Here is an 18,676-nt window from a genome sequence, read left to right as displayed (position 1 = left end):
TAAGATTATGTTTCAAAAAGAGAACCAGCGATTTAAACAGTTACAGTTCCAAAATCTGAAATATATCGAGATCACCCAGTAATGTAGTATCCTTCTTACTGCTTGTTTTACTGTTTCAAATTTCAGACATTGTGCTCATTGCTGGACTGTCTCTTGACAGAAGAGAATGCACCCCCCGACTCTCCGCGGGAGCTATATGAATTATACTTCGTCTTTGCAAGTGTGTGGTCATTCGGCGGGGCACTTTTCCAAGACCAGGTGAGTTACCAATTCTATACACCGATGGTGGTGAATCATGTGATTAACACGGTCTTGTTGGCTGAAAGTTCTACACATGTATGTTCTACAGAGAATCAGTGTGCCATGACCAGTCTGCTCCAGACTCACGTAGGTCGCATGTGGTTTCATGGATTTTAGATCTGCATACCACAACATAAGATAAAAGGTTTTGATATTCATGCTGTTTTCAGTGTCTTCTTTTTCTCTTTTTTATCGACAGAACACTGAAAGAGTATGATATTTAAATTGTTTCTATAGATTTAGCTCTAATTCTAATGAAGGGACCTCAAAATTCAACAATGTGACATTTCAAGGGATTGAATGAAGTTAAGAGACGTTGCAGGTCTGATGCTGTCTGTAGTAAAGTGTAGCCTGCATTCACGTAACCATTTGCAATTCCCTCTCTTGCATCCCTTTCTTTACCAGGATCCATTGATAATGAGGTAAACCATCAAAGAACAAGTGTAGAAAGGCAAACACTTGCTTTGTCTAGAAGGTTGAAAGTGTTGCAAAAGGACGCACCGCTACAATGCACATTGGGCCTCATTACAAGTTTGCCGGTCCGGGGACTTTTTTAAAAAGGGTAGGGTTAGAAGCATGGCTCCTCTGGGAGCAAAGCCTTCGACCAGGATTCCTTGAGGTTCTTGAGACCGGTTAGCAGATTTATGGGGATGGTTACAATGGTGTGTGAGACAGGACTCCTCTGATGCTGTGGCTGGGCTCCTATGGGAGTATGGTAACAGTAAACTTGCCGGTACTGTAGTTCCTGGACCGGCAAACTACGAGTTGTGCTCCCGGGTGCCTTTCTGCCCGCCAGGTCGGACCAGGCGGCAGAGCGGCACCCGCGAGCATACCATGTCGGATGCACGGCACCATTCTGAATGGTGCCGGTGCATCCAACCTCCCCATTCACATTGAGCCCTATGGGCATCAAATGGGAATGGGGAGCATTTGTTTCCGGCGCCGGGAATGGCCAAGCACCGGGTCCACCGGTGCTGTAATATCCCGGTAATTTCCATTCGCAGGTGCCAGAAAAAATCACATGTTTGGCGGCAGCCTGCCGGTTTTACCAGCAAGGCTACCTCCAAACTTGCAATGAGGCCAATTGTGTTTTACAATGACAATACAGATAGAATACTGACTTCAGAAATTGTTTACAATGACCTCCGCGAGATTCAGACAGGAACCCATTTGCTAGTTTACTCATTTGCATCATTTATTATGTGATAGATTGGACTGAACAAATATCCCAAAAAACACTACGTTCCAGCAGTGGTCGAAGTGTAAGAAAAGAAGTAGTGGAACTATGTTCCCTGCTAGCCTGCCCCGCTCTTCACAAACCCCATTGCCCTGCCCCCTCCCACACACAATACAAACCCCCAAACACATGTGCCTGCTGTTTAAGGGAATGTTCAGTGCAGTGCCCTGAAAGTGCAAGTTTCAACTTCTTCCTACACTGTTATTTTAAAACGAAACCGTTCCAGAACGGTTTCTTTTTAAAATACAAGCATAGGAACAGTAAAACTTAATTTAAAATAGTATAAAAAAAAGTAGAGGATCACCGCTCCCAACTGCTCCAGATCACTTCGACCACTGCGTCCCAGTGCATCTGTGGGAGGCTGTGGGGGAATCAAGATGCCTCAACATTTTTGGTGAGATTGAGGTACCTGTACCCAGATTTGGAACTTGCACAAGGATTCATGTGCGATTGTGATGTTCACGTGCGATTCTGGTGAGTTCTTCGGCAGTAAATGAGCTTAAAGACCTATACAAGGAAACTGCAATTTCCTGTTCCCTTTGTTAGTTGAGTTTGGCTGCATAAAGGCAAGGCTAGGCTGATACACATCTGAGTGATAAGCAAGACCCCACAAACAATGTTTTCACAGTATGCCTCAAACACGTTTATCCTTCCCTCAAAGTTTGCTAACAATGAAAGAAATTAGCATGATCGTGTTAGCCATTGTGCTTAACAAATTAATGTGTGAGTGGCGTCCAATCAAGCTACCCCAGCACACATTTCTGCAGCATCCAGACAGGTGGTGTGTTGTGTCACACACCATTTCCCGGGCCACTAAAGCCACTGCCTGAATGATGTGCGAGATTCTGCAAAGCATGTTTGTTCCAGCATGCCCCACACATGCTTCTCCTTCCCTCAAAGTGTGCTAATAATGAAAGAAATTCACATGGTCATCTCAGCTATTGTGTTTACCCAAGTTGTGTGCGAGCGCGCTCAATCAAGCCACCCAGCCCAAAAGAAGCAAACAGGTTTGTGATGTCTTTAGCATATAAAGATAAACCTCTCTCATCCGAAATGCCAAAGCCCTAGTAAGGCTGGAAATACAATTGTATTCTGTTCAGAAGTGCCTAAAACCTCCTCTAACTATAAGCCTCGCCTAGAGGAAAATGCTTCAACTATCAAAGAGCAACTGACGTCACTCAGCTCCCTCCATGAAAGACTCCTCTCCAAAGCAACGTTTCTTGCATAGACAATTGGACCAGGCTTACACAACTTTGTCCCCCGAATCTCTTTAAAGTTTGAGAATTCCGGTGAATCGATTATAGCCTGAAAATGATGCTGATTTCTGGTTCAGCCACCCAGGCGTAATCATTAATTCCAGTTGAAGCCACACAGCACCTAGGTTCACATTCAGGAAGGGCAGCGTGCGGAATCCTATTAGGGAAGAACACCAGACCGATTCGAGTCGGCACCTAGTAGGGCCACAAACACTACAGAGTAAAACAGAAAGCCTGCAGTCGTTCAACAATTAATAATGATCAATCATTTTTTAAAAGATTTTGCGTGAAATAAGTACAAGAAAAGCCCAGGTGCTACTATGTGTATCTGCACAGTGCAAACATACCAATGCAGAGGTACAGAAATGCTTAATTAGGGTCGTGTCAGAGTTGATGGAAGGTGGGACCCAGCTCGAAAAGGCTGGTTTGAGACGACAAGCAAGGCCTTTATAAGAACATGGACTGGCTCATCCTTATGTGCTATTGAATTGCAGAAAAGATTGTGTGATGTGGGGATGGATGGTATGTATATTGGGGGCATAGCAATTTCTCAAATGGTACAATTATAAAAACTGCTTATGCTTAAGAGGTAAGAACTAAATATACCTCTGTGAAACTTTATCTCAGTACACATAAATCCCTGGTAAGGGGAACATTAAATACACTCTACACAGAAGCGCAGTTATGTTACTGGGATGTATACTGTACTGTGCTGTTATTTGCCTGGTTGTAAGGCACATGGCAAATTTGAAAGAAAGAAAAGGGGCTGGGTTAGATTAGAATGTAGAGAGAGAGAGAACTTCGCATTATTTTGATGTTGTGTTGATGAGTGCAGACTGTAGGTATTCAACAAAGGTAGCAGGCGCCCCTCTCTCGGAAGAACAAGGCATGATAACCTGTTCAGTGGTTGTTAACCACATTGAGAGTTCACAGCCATCTGCTTTTTGCTCACTGTACCTTTCACAGATGGGAAATATCCATTTGCATATCAGTATTTGTCCCGCCCACATGGGCAGTCCAGCACCGAAATGCTATGGCAATTCCTCTCTGAACAAGAGTACCAACAGCAACCCCATACACGTGTTTCAGTCTTGTTGGGCATCATCAGTGAGGTGAAGCTGAGCATCTCTAAGCACAGTGAGCAGGGAGTCCACGCCTGGTTGCCCCCAGGTAACCTAGGGTGACCAACCCCAGGTTCCTTCAAAGAATTCAACAAAGGTAGCAGGCACCCCTCTCTCGGAAGAACAAGGCATGATAACCTGTTCAGTGGTTGTTAACCACATTGAGAGTTCACAGCCATCTGCTTTTTGCTCACTGTACCTTTCACAGATGGGAAATATCCATTTGCATATCAGTCTTTGTCCCGCCCACATGGGCAGTCCAGCACCGAAATGCTATGGCAATTCCTCTCTGAACAAGAGTACCAACAGCAACCCCATACACGTGTTTCAGCCTTGTTGGGCATCATCAGTGAGGTGAAGCTGAGCATCTCTAAGCACAGTGAGCAGGGAGTCCACGTCTGGTTGCCCCCAGGTAACCTAGGGTGACCAACCCCAGGTTCCTTCAAAGAATTCAACAAAGGTAGCAGGCGCCCCTCTCTCGGAAGAACAAGGCAATGTAACCTGTTCAATGGTTGTTAACGACATTGAGAGTTCGCAGCCATCTGCTTTTTGCTCACTGTACCTTTCACAGATGGGAAATATCCATTTGCATATCAGTCTTTGTCCCGCTCACATGGGCAGTCCAGCACCGAAATGCTATGGCAATTCCTCTCTGAACAAGAGTACCAACAGCAACCCCATACACGTGTTTCAGCCTTGTTGGGCATGATCAGTGAGGTGAAGCTGAGCATCTCAAGCACAGTGAGCAGGGAGTCCACGTCTGGTTGCCCCCAGGTAACCTAGGGTGACCAACCCCAGGTTCCTTCAAAGAATTCAACAAAGTTAGCAGGCGCCCCTCTCTCAGAAGAACAAGGCAATGTAACCTGTTCAGTGGTTGTTAACGACATTGAGAGTTTGCAACCATCTGCTTTTTGCTCACTGTACCTTTCACAGATGGGAAACATCCAGACTGTAGGTACCCTGAGGTCTGTGTGCAGGTCTTTTTCTGTATGTTCTATGTCGAGAGGCCTTTCTGCCGACAGGGGAACCTTGTGCACCCGTGTTGATGGGACACATTGGCTGGGGCTGTTGGTTGTGAATTGGTTTAGAAGTTTAGTTTTATTTTGTTTGATGTCATTTGGGAGGGATATTACATTGCCATGTACGGGTAGCTTAGTTGGTCTGCCTATAGTTGAGAATGTTAGTGTGGGAGGTTATCAGAGGGCCCAATAGACAAATGAGAGTATCTGTCTTGTTGGAGGCGCTCCTTGCGTTACTTCCCAGTAGTGGTGCCCTTCGGCAAGGAAGCCTGGTGGGGGCTTATATCTCTTGCAGTGGACAATGTGCAGCGACTTGTCCTGGGTGAGAGTGCAGGAACACAGGGAGGAAGGTCACACCTAGAGAGCATTCAGCACAGAATTACCATTCACCATCGAGGAGCACATATCACAGTTGCTAGTAATAGTAATAGCACTATGGTAAGTATGTGTTACCCACAGGCTAGTGGTGGGATGACAGTGGCAACTATCTAGTTGAGCAGTTCAAGGGACCCCATCAGAAAAGCTCAGGATGCAAGGCCCACCACCAAAGACCTAGTGAAGGATGCCCTCAGGCAATACATGGAACTCAGCAGATGGAATCTCCATATGCTTAGTGTGACAGCCCAGGTACATACAATAGTGGATATACTGCAGGCACATGTAACGTTGGTACATATATGCCCATGAGCAGAGTATCCATGGGTGCACAGAAACTGTACAACCTGTGTCAATGTGACTGCACACATAAAATCCATGGGTGCCTGGTAAAAACAGTTCTGCTCATTCTGAGATCAGGTGAAAAGAAAATGCTCAAAGAAAACACACCAGTTAATACCAGGCATACATTAGGGGTGGGGCACTGAAAAGGAATGCATTTCTACCACCAGAGACAAAGCAGAAGATGACTACAAAGGTCTCCAGGAATTATCAGCATTGCTGCTGTAGCTCCATGAGGTAGTATGCACAGGCCAGAGGCAGCCCAGGAGAGGAGGATGAGGCCACCAATGATGATGGGGCCCAGACTGAAGCCCCACTAGCTTGTCGGACTAGCAGGGTTCACTATCTACAGGCATGACATGATATCCATCCAGGACAGAAGGCTGTTTCAACCATGGGAACCCGAAGTCGAATAGCAACTGCCACATATGTGACTGAGATCAACAGTCTAGCCAGACCACAAGTATACTTCAGTTATTGGGTTTGACACATGATGGGCAAAAATATTGAAGGGGCAGATGAAAGAAATACAATACCTCTCGTCCCTCTGGTAGAACCCCTTCCCGAGGACGTTTCTTAGGGGTTAATTTTTATTAAAAGTGTTAATTGAATGTAGGCCCCCCCCAAACACTTTTCAACCTTTACGAAATGGAGTGTTACATGAAAGAATAAAAAAGGCAAATAGCCTCTACTCTTTCATTACTCAACTATGTTCCATTACTCAACTACTCCCAAGTCTCATCTTATCTTGACCATCACTCTCTTCTTCCACAATACCAACCGTATTTGTGTCCCTTCCACTCCTGCAAAACTGCTCTCCTTAAAATATCGAACTCATTCCTAACTGCTCATCATCTAAACCGTCTTTCATTCTTATTCTCCTTGATCTTTCTGCTGCATTCAACACCGTCAACCACAGCACTCTCCACTCTACTCTTTCTTTGCTGGGTTTCCCTGATACTGTTTTCCATTGGTTTCAATCTTACCTTTCTGATTGATCTTTCGCGACTGCTTGGGCTGATTAACATTCTGCATGTTTCCCTTGCTACCTGGTGCCCGCAGGTGTCGGTTTTGACACCTGCCCTCTTTTCTCTCTATACCTCTCTTCTCTCATCTAGTGTCTCTTCATTTGGGATATCCTCTAATTTCTATGCAAACGATTCTCAGATTTTTGTCTCCTTTATTTATGCTTTTCAGATTCCCTTAATGCCACAATCTGTGTTTGTCTTCTTGGAATACAATCTTCTTGGAAACATGCTTTCTTTCTACAGCTTAGCGCTTCAAAATCTGAGATCGTCTTCTTCCCGGCTACATCTCTACCACTTCAACTCCCGCCCCCTTCAATTTCCTTTGCTCCCTCTGCACATAATCTTTGATTCCTTTCTCTCCTTCTCCCCACAAAATTCCAATATCTCTCATTCTCGCTCTCACTCACTATTCACTGCTCATAAGGCTTGTCCTTTTCTCAGTTTTCTTGTTACTAAGATGCTTATCTTTGTTCTTACTCTCTATGTCTTGAATACTGTACCACATTACTTATTGGTATTCTTGCCTACTGGCATTGCATCTTTAATTATTCTATTCGCACTCTCTCTTGCCTCTCTCCCGTACTTCTATTTCCCCTTTGTTCCCTTTCCTGGCTCTCTTATGGATGTCAATTACTCTTTCACATCCTTTGTATTGTCTTTACATTTACATGTGGTATTGCCCCCTTATCTTTCTTCGTTAATGATTCTCTATGTCCCTCCTTATTCCCTTTGTTCCCCAAATAATTTCCTACTCATAGTCCCTAAATCACCACGTGCCTAATCTTGTTTACAATCATTCTGTCTACTAGCCATTAAACATTGCAATGCCTTACCCCTCTATGTTAGATCCTCTCCTTCCCTTTGTCTCTTTCACTCCATTTCTTTGATGTATTTATAATTTGCCTGCTTACATGTGCTTGTACCACTTGTTCATATTCAGTGTTTTGGTGAAATCACTTAATAAAACGATAAATACAATTTCAATTCTTTTTGTAAAACTTGGAAATGCTGCCTGCAAATAAAGCTATGGAGACCGCATTTGAAATTAGTTTCTATGAATCTGCCAGTTTTAATTCAGTACTAAAAACAGGTAGTTTCCACAGGAATACATTGGTTTAATGCCTGCATGAAAATCCCATGCAGGCCTTAAACCATTTGCCTTTTGAAGTGAGAGGATGAATACATTGCAGACATGTTAATGCTGTCTTTTGCTCCTTCTTTGCCTCCAAATGGCTCTAAAATGACCTGGTGTGAACTTGTAGGTTGTGCATCGGTAACACATTGCATTCATACCATACTAGGGCTTAGAAAACGCCCACTGTAGACTATATTCATTTTGATAGAGTCAAGGGATTTTCAAAATCCCTCTGCTAAATAGTCCTTAGCCATGGGTTTAAGGAGTTTCCCAAACCCTTCTCTCTGATAACCCATAGTTGAGGGTTGGAAGGGGTTTCCTGAAACCTTTCCCTGGTTGATTCTTAATAATATATTTAAAGCTCTTCTGTGTCTTGGAGGGAGAGCAATAGCTTATGGTTGGATGGGAGCTGGAGTCAGCTGGGTTGATCCCAACCCTGGAATTTTGCGGTGGGCGTAACAGCTCTAACACTTCCCTCTAGTATGTTGCCATTCTGTCCCCTCTCTGTCTGCTTGCTAATTATGTTGTGTTCTCCCTTCTAGCTGCCCCACCACTGGCTTGTCACTCGTTCTCCCTCTACCACCTACCCAGGACCAAAAGGGCCCATCGTAATCTTCCTAGTCTGTGTGCTGTTTATTTCTTGGACTTTAATCTCATCCTCCCTTTGTCTTATACTCTGCCAACAGCACCTCCATTCCCTTTACCACCTCCTTGTGACATTCTTTTATCACCTTTATCCTTCTTTCTACCACCTCCTTAACTATGTCAGGCACCTCCTCCAGAAATTTAACAATCTCCTTGTACCGAGGATGCTCAGAGGTCACCTCCTTACTCTCACTAAAATTACTCTCCAACTCCTCTGTAAATATTCCTGAAACACGTCTCCTACTGATATTGCAGCACCTCCTCGATAATCTCAAAAAACCACTCACGCAGAGCTTCATCAACCTTCTGCTTCATTTCACCAGCCTCCTCCATGAATTCAGCAATGTTGTTCTTAGTTTCATAAACCCCTTCTTTTAGATGTTCACCTGTACCCCTCCTTAAACTCCCAAAATGTCTCATTCAGAACTCTACCAACGTCTATATTAATTTCACTAACCTTTCCCCATACTGTCACTAACCTCTTGCCCAAACACACCAATGCCCTCCTTAGATCCGCCAACCCCATCCTTCAGCTGTTCATCGGGATTCTCCTTAACCCACTAAACATCACTTCCAACCTCCTACCTAAATTCACCAAACTTCTCCAGGTAGTCACCAACCTCCTTCTTACACACTCTAGCCATTACTTTAACTTTTCCTGACACTGTCTCCACATATTTGCTACCGGCCTCCTTAATTTCACCAAAGTTCTCCTACAGATATCCATCAACCTCCTTCAAGGACATACTAGCCACTTCCTCAAATTCTCCGGACACCTTCTCCTGATAGTCAGTGCCTGCTTCCTCAAGTCTTAAACAAACCTCAACAACTGCCTCCTCAGTAACTTCCACTACTTCTTTACTAACTCCGGCCACTTCCTCAGAACATAGTTTCAAACGTTGCCTCACTCTCTGGCCTCAAAACTCTTCCACCACTGAATCCAGGTCCAGACTCCTTTTTGCAACACAGTCCATGCTCCTCTTACCAGCACCTTCTTCAAACACTGACTTCTTTCCTACAAATACCCACGAAATGAACGGTGGTTGTGGGCTTTTGCTTCCAACCTCTATCCGGTGAAAGGAGATTCGGGCATGTTAGTTGGTAGGGGGATTGGCTTTTTAGCTTGTCCCTGCATCTTTCTGCCTGCCACTTCCTGACCCTGCATTCAAGCCTCTCTCTAGGGAACAGTACTCATGCCTGTTACTTCAGGCTTCGGGTGCAGTGATTGGTAGTGGGCCTCATCCCTCAGGATGGCTTCCAGTTTTGAAGTGGGACTTGTGCTGGCAACTCCTCCTATTGGGTGGTTCTCTCGCTGGTTGTAATTCCCTGTCCCGCGGTAGACTCCTTTAGCCTCTGTTCTTAATAGTATGAGAGTGGAGACCTACTGCAATGGTTGACTGACTGCCTATCAAATGTCCAATCCTAATTCAGGTCCCTCCCTATATTTATATTCAGTTTCTATACCAATGTAATGATAGCTGAGCATGCCAGCACTGCTGATTCTGTGAGAGCATTGATCCTTGATGCCATGAAAAGGTGTGAATGCTGCAAAGGTTGCTCTTGTGACTGTCAGCTGCCATGTGACAGGGGCTACATGACAGTGACCAGGGGATTCCATGTATACTTCCTCTAGGTCCCTCATCTTGTATCTTGGGGCATTAGCTGCCCTTTTTGTCACTCTGCTAGAGGTCCTCAGAACCGTGCTTGTGATGTCATAGATGTTTGCACTAGAGACCCTTCCTACTGTGTTGCTTGCTTAGCCTATGGCATTACCCAGTCTACCTTATCTTAGATCCTGAGCAGGGTCCATGATGCCAAGCTGGCAGGTGTGTGCGACCACAAATGCTTTTAAACAAACTACAACACTATTAACACATCAAGTGCAAGTCCTATTCCATATTGAGTTTCCCCAACATTGTTGATGTGTTCATCTGCTCCCACCAGGCCCTCAACCTCCAAAATGGCAGGGAGCAGATTTACAACTGAAAGTTTCATCGCAGCATCAGAATCCAGATTGCATGAGATGTGTAGCTTTCTACCACACATATCTATTTTTAAGCTATGCCTGCAACCTTTTAATCCTACAGAACAGCTCTCTACGGAATATCATGGAGAACAAAATGCCTTAAAGGTTATGGTTGCTATTATCTAAAATACACATCACTCATACAACTGCAGTCACTTAACTGACCCATCTCAGCATCCTTGTAAATTAACACATTTGTTAAAACAATGCAATATGCCTCCATAATGCATGTCACCACAATTCACATGCACAGATGTGCTGCACATTTTTAAATACCATTACCACTGCACCAGAATATAAGATCACTGGTCGTGGCCCAGAACATTTGACCCACACACTAGTCTTGCACAGTGAAATGAAAAACCATAAATATAAATACCTGCCATGTGAACACAAAGAAAATGACCCAAGGTCACACAGGTGAACATTCCAAATCTATATTTAATATGCACTCACAAAATGTCCCACAGGATCTCTACCTTCAACTCTAATTTTCAGTGTTATTGCGGATGACACGCAGCTTTCCTTCAGGGTACTCTCTTCCTCCTCTTCGCTCATTCCTGACTGTCTGTCTGCAATTCAGGCATGGTGTGCTGCTAACGATCTCTGCCTGAATGCCAGTAAGACAGAGATCATCCTCATTGGGACCCCTGCTCCCGCTTTCCCACTTTCACTAATGCCAGACTCCCTTGGACCTGCGCCCTCACTCACCAATGAGGCAATAAATCTAGGGGTCATCTTCGACTTCGCTCTCTCTTTCTCTTCTCACATCTCGGACAACTCTAAAATGTCCCACTACCAGCTGCACCTCCTCAGAGGTATTCTACCTTTTCTCACTTTTCCCCCAGAGGCTCACCATCTCCAGAGCCCTGATTCTGCTAGTCTGGGCTATTGCAACAGCCTCTTTTTCAATGTTCCTACTTCTACTTTCCGTCCTCTACAACTCATCTCCAGAACAGAACCGCAAGACTTATCTTTGGCCTCAAGCCCAGGGACTGCATATCTCCAGCAATGAAATACCTATATTGGCTCCCCCTTGGCTGCAAGGATAAAGTTCACAACCCTCTGCATAGCCCACAAGGCTTTCTGAGGCCGAGGTCTGCACTATCTACAATGCTCTCTTCCCTAAATACTCTCCCACTAGGGCTCTCCGCTCATCCTCCTCCAACTCTTTGCGAGTGAGCCATTTTTCCAAACACAGATTCAGGGGTAGATCTTTATCTTCTGCAGGTGCCTCCCTTTGGAACAGCCTCCCTGCCTCGCTCCGTCTTGAGCCAGAGCACCTTAAGTTCCGGAAATTCCTCAAGGCCTTCCTATTTTCCTCCTCCTTCTCTCTCCCTCTCCCCTGCTAACCTCCTTTCCTTCTCTCCAGCCTCATTCCCCTGTCTCTTCCTAACCATGTCCAGTTTTTGCTGACTGGTTACCTGGCTCATGTCCAGAGCCCTACAGGTCCCAGGCTCCCCTGCCAGTCTTTTGCACTTGCCTCCGGTCCTCTGCACTATGTTCAGCACTACTGCACTTTCAGCCTATGTTCCATGAGCAGGCCAACCTCTCTGCACTTAACCCAGAGCCCTGCTGGACTGTGCACACTTGTTCCCCCCCTCCCCCTTCCTCACACCTCAGTCTGCTTGCTTGCATGACCTGAATGTACTAGAACTAGTTTGTTTGTTTTGTTCTGTCCCCCTCCCTAACTTGGTCGCAAATGTAACACTTCATGCACTTGCACTAGGAGAAATGCTGCTAGGCCTAGCACGTTAGTTATTTTTTGTTTAGATCATTCAGAAACTTCAAGACCTCAGAATGATTACTGTATTCCCTTGCTCCCTTCTCTCCTTCTAGTGCTTTGAAGCACTTCTCTTGTGTATAAGTGCTATATAAATAAACAATTACAATTACAAATAGCATGCCTTCCCTTATTCCAGAGGGAAGTCTGAATCTGACAGCTGCCATGTCTAGTCATCCCAGTGCCCTAACCAGTCACAGCAGAGTAGTAGCAATGCCACATAGAGCACATCAATATATGAAACACCATTAGGAGAGCATTTGGGACTCTGAAGAAAATGCCTATATATCACTGACACAAGACTTGTTGTTCTCTAATAGACTCTCGTCCAGATGTGCTATATTGTAGTATGTTGTTTCATTTTGCACCACTTTGCCATATAATGCAATGCAGCCACACTGGGTGAAGGAAAAGTAGGGTTGGTAATTTGACTTTCATCTAAACATTCTTACTGGGATAGTTGACCGTGTTAATGGCACGAGAGAACATTATTCAGTGCAGATGACCAAAGATAACTTTATTCAGGTTGCTTTGCGTAAAACTCTATTTCACTCCAAAATATCTAGCACGTTTTTCACACTCTCCCATTGCCCATCCAGCATTCTCAATTTTCTATTTCCAGAATCCTATCACCACCCTGATCCAAAAAGTCTCGAATATCAAACCAATACATTCTAACCCCTCACCACTCTAACCAGAAAAAGTCCCCAATATTAATTCTAAATTCTTCTCCCAAGGCTAACCCCAACACTGCAAATCACAAATAGTCAATTCCGCAGTGTGGCGGAACATCATCTGTGCTTTGAGTGAGGGGGTCAGGCCATGCAGAATGGTTGCAGGATGCCATGCTGCTGTGCTTGTGAAGAGACTGATCTATGAAGACTGAGAGGAGAAAGGAACAACAGACGTTCCTGGGCCCAATCTACTGTAGGATGTAAGAATGGACAGGCAGTGCTCCCTGGACCCAAACAGTATGAAACTAGACATAGGTCGCATTGGCCCCGATCATTTGCTGAATGAGGGAGAAGTTGGAGGAATTAGTGCGAATTTAGACACACCCTGATGAGCTTGCATAATGATGATGTTTAGGGTGGAGGCATTCTTCTGAGCCAGCTTCATGACTTTTCAGGCCTCCATACAGTTGGCATCGGCTTCTACCTGGGCCACAAATGCATTGACTTGGTCGTGTGCATGAAACAACATGTGTTTGCATGTTACGTTTACAAACATTTGGTGATCGGTATGTTGGAATCAGATATGACTGGCACTCACTATCCAGCTCTCTCCATGCCTCAAATCTCTTGATTCCATCAAGGTTCATTGGGCATAACCATCACCTTCCATGGCTGGACCTCTAGACATGGTGTGGTGGCATGGGATATTGGGAAATGTCCAGTTTATAATCAGACACAATGTTGTTTGTGTGGATAGCATCCGCGGCTTGCTCATGACTTATTGTGGAATCCTCATTATGAGGAGCTTGAAGAGACCTCCTCCTTCACTATTCTATTCACCAGGAAAGAGATCTGTATTGTTCATATTTTTCCTGACATGGTCCTAATGTAGTGCTAATATTTCAGTCACAGAGGAGGTTAGCAGGTGTTTTCAGTGATTCAGGCAGGAGTGGCGACAATGGACAGGGTAAAGCTCAGGCTGCACAGTAAAATAGCAGTGTGATGACAACCGTACAGGGCTGTGCACACTTGCAGCATAGTGTGATAAATGTAACAAGAGAACATCTTTGGCAAGAAGTACAGGGGGCAATAGGATGCGTAGCAGTCCTGGTGAGAGTTTCCAGAAGAGACATGTCTCCCATGTTGGTCTGCAGTGCTCACACCATATAGCTGGTTAATTTAAAAATAATAATGATAATAATTCTACATAGATGGATTCATTTGGACATGTGCACAAAACACCAAAGTCCGGCAAGGTCTCTCCTGCATATTTGACATTCACATGGAGAATCAGGATAACTATCCACATGTTCACAGACTCACTGAGTGACCTGGATTTCCTCTATAACAAGTGGATTTGTTTCAGAATGACTCAGGGGTGGGAGGGTGCACACACCCCATAGGTGATACAGCCCTGTGGCTACAAAGGGCCAGATGAGAGCAGAATAGAAACAGAAGAAACACCACAGTCTATGAAACTAATCTAAGAAAAACTAGACTGAGGTTTGTCCAACTGTTGACATGATGGCTGACTTGTTCCGAATGCGCTTCTTTTTTTCCACTCCACAACTATGTAATATTGGCATCAAAACAAGTGAAGGAGTGACAGAATATGTAAGCAACCTACTTAGCTCGTTGAATCTGTATCTTATTGACAGGAATGGGCTTTTTCCTTCTTGTATTTAACTATCTAAAGAAAACTTACATTCAAAATTGCCTGCTTTCCATAGAACACAGTTCTGACTGAGGAATAATGTAGCCGCAGTTCCTTTCAGAGGAGTTCTTCTACAGGCATAGCCTGTTAGGAGACGGAAGGTACCAGAGGTACATGTAAATGACGTACATGCCTGAAAACTGGGGTGAGCCCTATTATATATTCAAAGGCCCCAGATGAAAGTGGTCCAACAGGAATATTGGAAGAGAGGCATGCCGGTGAAAAGGTATATGCCCTTGGTCCTTGGGAGAGCCATGTATGTGTCCTGATAAATGGTAGAGAAGTCTCACGTTACATCTGTACAGCTGATGACCTTACGGAGAGAAGCGGTAGATGGTTTGTATGGTAAAGCTTCCTGAAGCATAAAGAAATGCTACGTGGAGGCCCTGAGGAATCCAATATAAATGTTCTCTGAGGGTGATGGGACCCCTGCATTTTGCACACTGTACAGTGGCCTCAAGACCACATATATCATACATTGTGAGAAGAGATTTAAGAGCATAACAATGAATAGTACTCATGAACTACACAACTGATTTCTACTGGTAGCAAACCAGGCAATTACATAAGTATCCTCAGTGTGTTGTATTGTTAAGAAATCTGGTTAACTTTACACGCAGTAAACCTGTACTAAAATGGCCACAGTATTGTGTGTTAGTCAAAATAAGTGTGTTGAACTGTTTCCTTCTAGTCGATTGACTATTTCTATGCCTCTCAGATACGAAATGCTTTTTTGCTCACCAGACCTCCTGTTGTTTGTGTGGAAACGTTATCTGTGTGCCGATTTGTCTTTGCAACAAGAAATATATCTTCCCTTGTAGAAATACATTGATTTACCAAGGACCTACAATAAGTCATTTGCAGACAAGCATACACAAGATGCACAGGATGAGGTTTGAGGCATGTTAGGAGAAATTAAGCAATTGGGGGCATACTTTCAGTTTCTGAAGAAAGAATATCCTTCCAAAAATGTGAGTGTATAGAACATGTGTATTTTCCCTAGATGTTGCTTCTACTGAATTGAAAGACTGTAGCCAAAGGAACATCATCTGCTTCTTTGGAATTGCTGGACAATTGATGTGTAAGACCCAATATCCTTGATAGCCCATTGGGCACCTAAATTTCGAAGTATCACCTTTGATCCCATTCTTGAAATTGAAAGAGACCACAGAATAAAACACAGAGCCCTCACTTTCCAGGACAGCTCTCATCCTTTCATGCTATTCATATTCATGTATCCGCTAAAGAAGTACATTATTTTTGAAGAAAAAAAAGAGTTCCTCATTACAACATGAGGTTACGGAAAACAGTATTACACCCAGCCTTTCAGGGGCAATTTTGGGAAAAGGATGGAGCTTCTGGAATTCAAATCAGGATTGTGAAAGAGATGATTGGTTTGTTCTTCATAATCTAGTTTGAATGATCATCAGTAGGTCAAATAGAATGAAAGTGAATTCTCTGGTTCAGTGTGTGTCTCCTCCTTTCTATAGTTCATTGACATGGGAACCCCAGGTCCTTTAATTGATGCGGCTTCACGAATCACAAATAAGACCAGTGCCCTCGGAAAAGATGATAAGTGGAAGGAAACGCTTCAGACATCAAATGCCTAACTCTTCTAGAAACAGATCTGTCTTTGGATGTTCATATTCAAGGGTCCAATCGAATAACAGGGGAAAGCCAAATTGAGATCCCCTATAACATCTTGGGACAATTCCTTTCCTGATCTGAAGGATCAGTGCAGAGTTGGTCCTGTGTTACTGTGTTTTGTATACATCCACATCATATACATCGTATAAATTTGAATTTGACTCTTTGCACTACATACAAACTCAGTTCTGGTAAGTAAGATTGTGTCTTTTTTCCTGAACATATGAATTAGTATTGATGAGCTAGCTAATCATCCTGTTGTTGTAGTGCTGCTTATTAGGAAGTTGTAGATTTACTTATAGTATCTTTCTGGCTTGCCTTAAAAGGATCATGCGCACTCTTTGTGTGTGATGCCTGCTCCCTCTTTAAACTTCATTTGGGGCCTCATTACTGTGTCAATTTACACATGGTGGTGAACCTTTGACTTCTTCACTGGCATGTTCTGGTATATTTGCATATCTGAGTTGTACTGATCTAATGTCACTTCCTCTTGGGACTGTGGTTTAGGTCTAATTTATCTTGCTTATTCTGCAAGTGCTTTTTATTGCTTATAATGTTCATTTGTATTACATGCATGCTTTTTATGTGGTGTAATCCAACAGCACTTTCAATTTTTTTTTATTATTAATTCTGTACTTCTCATTATTTTCAAGAAATGTGTGTCCAATTGCTTTTGGTGTTTTTCATTATTATTGACTTTCACTAACAGAAACATCATCTTCAAATTCATATCTTGGAATGTTAAAGGCTTACATAATCTCATTACAAGGTGGAAGAATCTGTCCCACCTAAGTAAAGTGTTGCTTGCACAACACACTTGTCAGCAGAAGGAGCTGCCAAATGTAAACAGTTATGGGTGTAAAACGGATCCGCTTGCACAGCTGTTTGGATGCAGGGTCACCATTTTACTTCATACATCCCTTTGTTTAAATTGATTGTAAACATCTCAGACACTGCATATAGGTGGAGTATTGTGAAATGTATACCAGATAATTAAAACTTTTCACTGTAACAAAAAAAAAAAAAACCACACATAGTCCCGCACAGCAGCACGTCGGAGTCTACGATCTGTAAATCGCACCCATGCTCAGCAAACGGTGTTAACCGGACTGAAGCTTGTTAACAGAACATCACCTTTTCCCACTATACCCTACTAACCCATCCTACCTTCTTACCTTTAAGATCCGCCAGAGCGCCAGGGGACTAATCCGGTGGTGATACCGTGCGGTATAAGTGTCCTTTAACATTAACATGTAATGTCTATGGCTTCCTATGCTGTGACCCTGACGTTTGGTCTGATCTCAAAACCCATATGTTATGATTCATTTTGTTAAATTTAATAATATCTAGTGATTTAAATGAAGGGCTGATCAGATTGTAAATAGAAAATCTGCTATGTTGAACAGAAGCACAACAGGCAAAACAGTTCTGAATGGCATACATGTAACTTGATTAGTTGGCTCATGGAGGTTTGCACACCAAGATTTGTAAATCAAAGATATAGATCCAGTCTATCAAAACAGGGAAAGAGTCAGCCTTGTATTTGAAGCCAAAAAACATAACACAATTTTCTTCATCAAACATTCAACAGCATTATTTGTATCCTCAGATAAAAAAAGATTTTGTAAGCACTAGTAGATTTTGATTAGTAATTCTATTCCTAGGAATGTAGCCTGTCCCCTCTGGAACTAGACATTATTTAAGGAAACATTTTAGACGTAGCTATAATGCAGGTGAATTACAGTTGCTACATTATTCAATTAATTTGGAAGACATTTCCAAGGTTATTACGGCTCTTAACAAATGTAAGACTTATTGTCTAGATGGTTTATCTGATGAAAACCAATTCTCGGTTTACTTAATTGTTATCTCCTAATCTTTTACATCTTTAATCCATTTGTTAATGAGGGAATATCTACGCAATCCTTCAAAGAAGCATTGTTGATTCTATTACTCAAATCATGTAAAGATCCTTCATTGCCGAAAACCTATCTACCTACCTCCTCTTTAAACACAGGCTGTAAAATGCTTGTGAAAATATTAGCAAATAAGCTGGATTCATATATTCTCTAATGGCCTGATCAGTCTGGTTACAGCCCTTAAGTACTAAGAGCGAGTATGCTCACTCTTTCTCAAAGGAATGCATAATGTTCAGCAGTTAAGGGAGGGAGGATTTCTTCTCACAACATAAGGTCACTTGGTGATATTTTCAATTTAGTTCATGGGCATGCACATAGTTATGTAAAGATTGCCTAGAATGTCTAGAAGGCTTATTGCAGAGTTGAGTGTTTCATTCTAAAAAAGGGCTCTGAAGTGGCATGGCTTCATTGATGGGTTTATATCAATTGTAAATATTCCATAACCTCAATGCAAA

General features: G+C 43.2%; 1 protein-coding gene across 1 annotated transcript in view; it reads left to right on the top strand.

Moving 5' to 3' along the window:
* The window catches only part of LOC138488874 (dynein axonemal heavy chain 11-like), a 2,478,284-nt gene that overhangs the window by 805,581 nt on the left and 1,654,027 nt on the right, over positions 1-18,676 (top strand). Inside the window, exon 18 of the mRNA XM_069616234.1 lies at positions 127-258. Coding sequence (XP_069472335.1) covers positions 127-258 — 132 coding nt within the window. The remainder of the gene's footprint in view (positions 1-126; positions 259-18,676) is intronic.

The sequence above is a fragment of the Ambystoma mexicanum genome, chromosome 9 (assembly GCF_040938575.1).
Source record: "Ambystoma mexicanum isolate Mex_15411 chromosome 9, UKY_AmexF1_1, whole genome shotgun sequence".
Classification (NCBI taxonomy): domain Eukaryota; kingdom Metazoa; phylum Chordata; class Amphibia; order Caudata; family Ambystomatidae; genus Ambystoma; species Ambystoma mexicanum.
Note: the sequence above shows the minus strand (reverse complement) of the source record. Positions and strands in the feature narration are given on the sequence as shown.